Source organism: Amphibalanus amphitrite, unplaced genomic scaffold (genome assembly GCF_019059575.1).
Source record: "Amphibalanus amphitrite isolate SeventyFive unplaced genomic scaffold, NRLGWU_Aamphi_draft 000137F_arrow, whole genome shotgun sequence".
Classification (NCBI taxonomy): Eukaryota; Metazoa; Arthropoda; class Thecostraca; order Balanomorpha; family Balanidae; genus Amphibalanus; species Amphibalanus amphitrite.
Genome location: NW_024881632.1, coordinates 982410 through 986905, shown reverse-complemented (window position 1 = coordinate 986905; position 4496 = coordinate 982410). Strand labels below are relative to the sequence as shown.

Sequence of the window (4496 nt, the reverse complement as noted above, 5' to 3'; positions counted from 1 at the left end):
TTCTGAGATATACATTTTGTACATGCTATTGCTCTTAGCAATCGCTGAAAGTTTCAAAGCGATCGGTCACTCGGTGTAGCTATGACAGACATTGAAAGTTTTTATGAGGTGAGGTCACTTCAAGTGACCTGGTGACCTGACCTTGCATGACCTTGGTCTGAAATTTTCACAACATGTGTAGAATTGATGTGTGATAAGGTATACCAAAAACGGCGGCGCTCCGCGCCGCCGTTTTTGAGATATTCGCGAAAAACCACAAGGGGGGGTGTTCAAACACCCCCCCCAGCAGGGCGCGGGTTAAAGGCCATTGTTGCATTCATTTAGTGGAGATCATTAAAGAGCCGTGACAGGCCACAAGTCGCGTGACATCATACGTGTAACGACCAATGACGTCGGCCAACAAAACCCAATGGAAGCGGCTAGCAGCGTGCAAGAAAACAGGGCGCTGCTTTCTAAATGTCTGTCGTGCGCCATAAATGAATATATTCTTTGTAGCCTGGCAACTCAGTATCTTTTTTTAACTATTGTACTAGTATTTAATAATTTCATAATTTTATAATTGTGCTTACGCTTTATGTTGATATTAGTGACAAATCCTTAGATAAAGTAAATCGATGTGATATTTAATAGAAAAATAGCAAACTAACGCACCATTCATTCGAAAGCTGGGGAACCTACTAAAAAGAACTACTAAAATTCCTGAGGAACCAAAGGATCAAATGGGGATTAAATAGGTGCCTGCTATTCCGTCGTGAAAACGGCCATTATGTACCTAACCCTCCGGTATGTACTTACCTAACCCTCCGGGAAGGAATGGATCCATCGATATCTGAATTATCGAGTACAGGGAACGACCATCTGCTCAGTAGGCTGCTTTACGAGGAACGAGCACCGATAGCCGGTCTGACGTCAGAGGACTCTGTCCACTCGAACTGAGCACAGGCCGGCTGCTCTCCCAGCTGACTGGGCGCGCCACTGATATTCAGTTCAGATCTGTCGATAGTGACAACCTCTTGTCCATCGGCCCGGGCAGATGACCTGCCTGCTAAGCCACAGTGGCCGGCCGAGTGCGGTCTGGTCTAACTGCAGTCTGGCCGTGGTCCGACGGTGGTCCGACGGTGGTCCGACGGTGGTCCGACGGTGGTCCGGCTGCGGTCTAGTTGTGGTTCGGTCGCAGTTCGGTTTTGGTCCAGTATCTTGTGCGGCATTGATATGTTATTGTGTGATGGAGGCACTTGCTATGCTACCAATGTGATGAAGTCAGCGACTGTGTTCCGCAAGTCTCGGTCCATGAATACTGAATGTCGCAGGCCGCGCCAACGCCGATGACCCTGGGTGGTGAAGGTCAGTGGCCGCCAGACTTTGACAGTTCCTTTTCACTGATTTACACGATATTTGATGTGCTTTACGATAATAAAAATGTGACGGCTGCAATGATATATATAACTTTTTTTTTGCATTTGACAGAAACTTTGCCCTCACGGTGTGTTGCCTATCGTGGATAAAGTGTACATCAGTTTTCCTTCAAGCCTTTGTAGTGCCTGTGACGTGTTTTGTCAGACTACTTTGCCTCCTGTCTACAGACCATGGCGGGTCCAATGCTGTCGTGTCCGCCGGCCCGGCCGACCGGCCACAGCCGCTGCCCTCCGGCGCCGAGGGCCGCCAGAGCGCAGTGTCGGACCAGGTCAAGCCGGCGGCGCGCACCTACCGGCGCCGCTGGTACATCCTGCTGCTCTTCTCGGCCATCGGGTTCGTGCAGTGTGCCGTCTGGAACACGTTCGGTCCCATCACGGTGGCCGCGCAGGCCGCCTTCCCCTCCTGGGACAACGCCACCATCTCGATGCTGAGCAACGCCAGCAACATCACCTACCTGGTGGTGGTGGCGCCCTACTGCTGGCTGCTGAGCCGGTACGGCCTGCGCCCGGCCGTGCTGCTCATGACGCTCTGCATGGCGGTGGGCACGGCGCTGCGCAGCATCTCCTCAGAGGAGACCGCCTTCACGGTGGCGGCGTTCGCGTGCAGCGTGCTGAACGGTATCGGCGGCGTGATGGCCATGGCGGCGCCCGTCTACCTGTCCTCGGTGTGGTTCCCGCCGGGCGAGCGCACCACGGCCACCTGCGTGCCGGCCGTCAGTCAGGAGCTCGGCATCGCGCTGTCGTTCGTCATCGGGCCGCTGATCGTGCAGCTGCCGGGCGGCGCCGACCCGCACTCGGACCCGGACGCCACGCGCTACTACATCATGCTGCTGATGGACGTGGAGACGGGCGCGGCGGCTGTGCTCTTCCTGGCCGTGCTGCTGTACTTCCCCTCGCGGCCGCCGCTGCCGCCGTCGGCCAGCGCGGCCGCCGCGCCGCCGGCCGGCTCCTTCTGGCGCCGGCTGCGGCAGGCGGCGCGCGCGCCCGACCTGCCCTGGCTCCTGCTGGCCTACGTGGTGCCCGGTGGCATGCAGGTGGCGTACTTCGCCCTGCTGGAGATCAGCCTGGCGCCGCTGGGCGTGACGCAGGAGCAGGCCGGCTGGCTGGGCTTCTGGGCCAGCGTGGCCTCGTGCGTGTCGGCGCTGCTGGTGGCGCGACTCACCGACCTGTTCCAGGGCCACGTGCGCGCCACACTGCTGGCGCTGCTGCTGGCGGGCACCGGCGGCTACGGCTGGCTGCTGGCCCAGGTGGCCGGCTGGCAGGCGTTCTCACTGCCGTCGCTGTACGGCGCCACGCTGCTGGCGCTGGCGTTCACGTACGCCACGGCGCCGCTGGTCTACGAGTACGCCGCCGAGCTGCTGTACCCGGTGACGGCCGACGTCATCGGCGCCGTCCTGAGCGTCGGTCTGAACGTCACCGTCTCCGCGTCGCTGCTGCTGCTGCTGGCCGAGCCGCTGGCCGAGAACACGCTGTGGATGAACGTGGCGCTGGTGTGCGCGCTGCCGCTGGGCATGGCCGCGCTCAGCCGCACCAGGGAGGTGTACCGGCGGACCGAGCAGGACCGCGGACGGCAGGACGGCGGGCCGACACCGGCCGACGCCGCGAGCGCCGCCGACTAGCCGCCCAAAGACACCGCGGACAGTGGGGGCATCGAACTGAGGGGCATTCACCATGTTCCACATATTTGATTCCAAGGGATCGCTGTTGAATTGATTGCTTATTTATCTGTGCAATGTGTTTAGATACTCGTTTTTTTTTTGCTGCATTGGACGCATGGGAAAACATTTAAGATGTTTCTATTCAGTAGTTTGCCTACGCCTGACAGTCCGCACTACCTGAAGATATATTTGAAGGCATGTACTTCGAAAAGAAGTCCATGGGCTGTGGTACGCCATGGAATGGCATGCTGATATATATGATGTTGATGCTATCAGGAATTCATTTTAACCTAAATTGAGGACATGCGCCATGCGCGTAAGACTAAGATTAGCTATTATTTACCTTGACATGAAAGGTAACTAAATACCGAGGACAAAAAGAGAATTGTGCCGACGTGAACGTACCGTCGTTGTTAGAATTTAGCCGATAGCAAACAGCCTGGGCTGGTCTAACTATTTCCATTGCATATATTGATCATTGATGTCAATATCACGTGCCGTTAGCTCTCTGCTCATTTTTCTTTTTTACCTTGACCGATGCACATCGTCCTGGTCACTTGAGCTGCCTCGAGCTCTGTAGCCTCTAGACCGAATCTGATAGCAAATGTGATACACTTATCGGGCACACAACAGTGATTCAGTGACCCACCCTTTTACACAGATAGAGCGAATGGCTTATGGTATGCTTACTCAATTCAAGGGTACTTAAAGGTACTCACATTATGTGAGACAGATATTCATGTGTGTATGATGTAGATATTATCAATAGTATCCGCAAATGAAAACACTTTTTTCAAAACGTTGATGCCAAAATATTAGTAAACAAGCCTGGCGGTGTTTAAATACCGAGCTGCCGTTTAAATGACGTTACGACTGGACGACCGTAAAAGAAAATCGTCAGGTGATAGGCACATATTTAAAATCAGTTTCAGCTGTGGTAGTTGTTTGTGTTTGCGTCGCCCTCCCAGATTAGCACAGAGCTAACTGTAGAGCTAACTGCACACAGTTAGCACAGAGCTAACTGTAGCTGAGTCACAGAGCTAGTCGGGCCATAGGTATCTGAGCCGGCGAGTGACTCCGGGACATCTGTAGCCGCCGAGCGGCCGCGCCGCTCGGCCGGCCCGCTGCGGAACGCCAGCCCGGTCCGGCTGTGCAGACAGGCCGTGGCCGCTAATTTCCCAGTGGTGCCCTGTGGGCGCTCGACTCTTGTTTACCTCCAGTCTCTCAGCCTCAGTCACCACAAAAGGGGCGACGTACCTACCCAATTATACAGTATACACTCAGCTTGGGCTTTAGATTCATGCTTTTACCAATTTAACCCTCGCCCGTATTGGTGTTTTTCCAGCCGCGAACGTATAAGGGGGGGGGGGGGTCCGTTGGAGCCCCCCTCCCTTGCCGTTTCGCCCCTAATCGAGCTAGAGCT

At 55.4% G+C, this 4496-nt stretch overlaps 1 protein-coding gene across 1 annotated transcript; it reads left to right on the top strand.

The window, feature by feature from the left end:
- Positions 1 to 990: 990 nt before the first annotated feature.
- On the top strand, positions 991 to 3896 carry LOC122382313 (solute carrier family 49 member 4 homolog). The gene is made up of 2 exons (XM_043367488.1): positions 991 to 1344; positions 1584 to 3896. Exons 1-2 carry the CDS (start codon positions 1302 to 1304, stop codon positions 3032 to 3034), a joined length of 1494 nt encoding a protein of 497 aa, XP_043223423.1. The 5' UTR covers positions 991 to 1301; the 3' UTR covers positions 3035 to 3896.
- The last annotated feature ends 600 nt before the right edge of the window (positions 3897 to 4496 follow it).

What these genes read in the sequence shown, in the direction of transcription:
- LOC122382313 (XM_043367488.1), top strand. Translation starts at nt 1,302, where the DNA reads ATGTCGCAGGCCGCGCCAACGCCGATGACCCTGGGTGGTGAAG. An exon ending in GATGACCCTGGGTGGTGAAG is followed by an intron (nt 1,345 to 1,583) that starts GTCAGTGGCCGC and finishes TCCTGTCTACAG; the next exon opens with ACCATGGCGGGTCCAATGCT.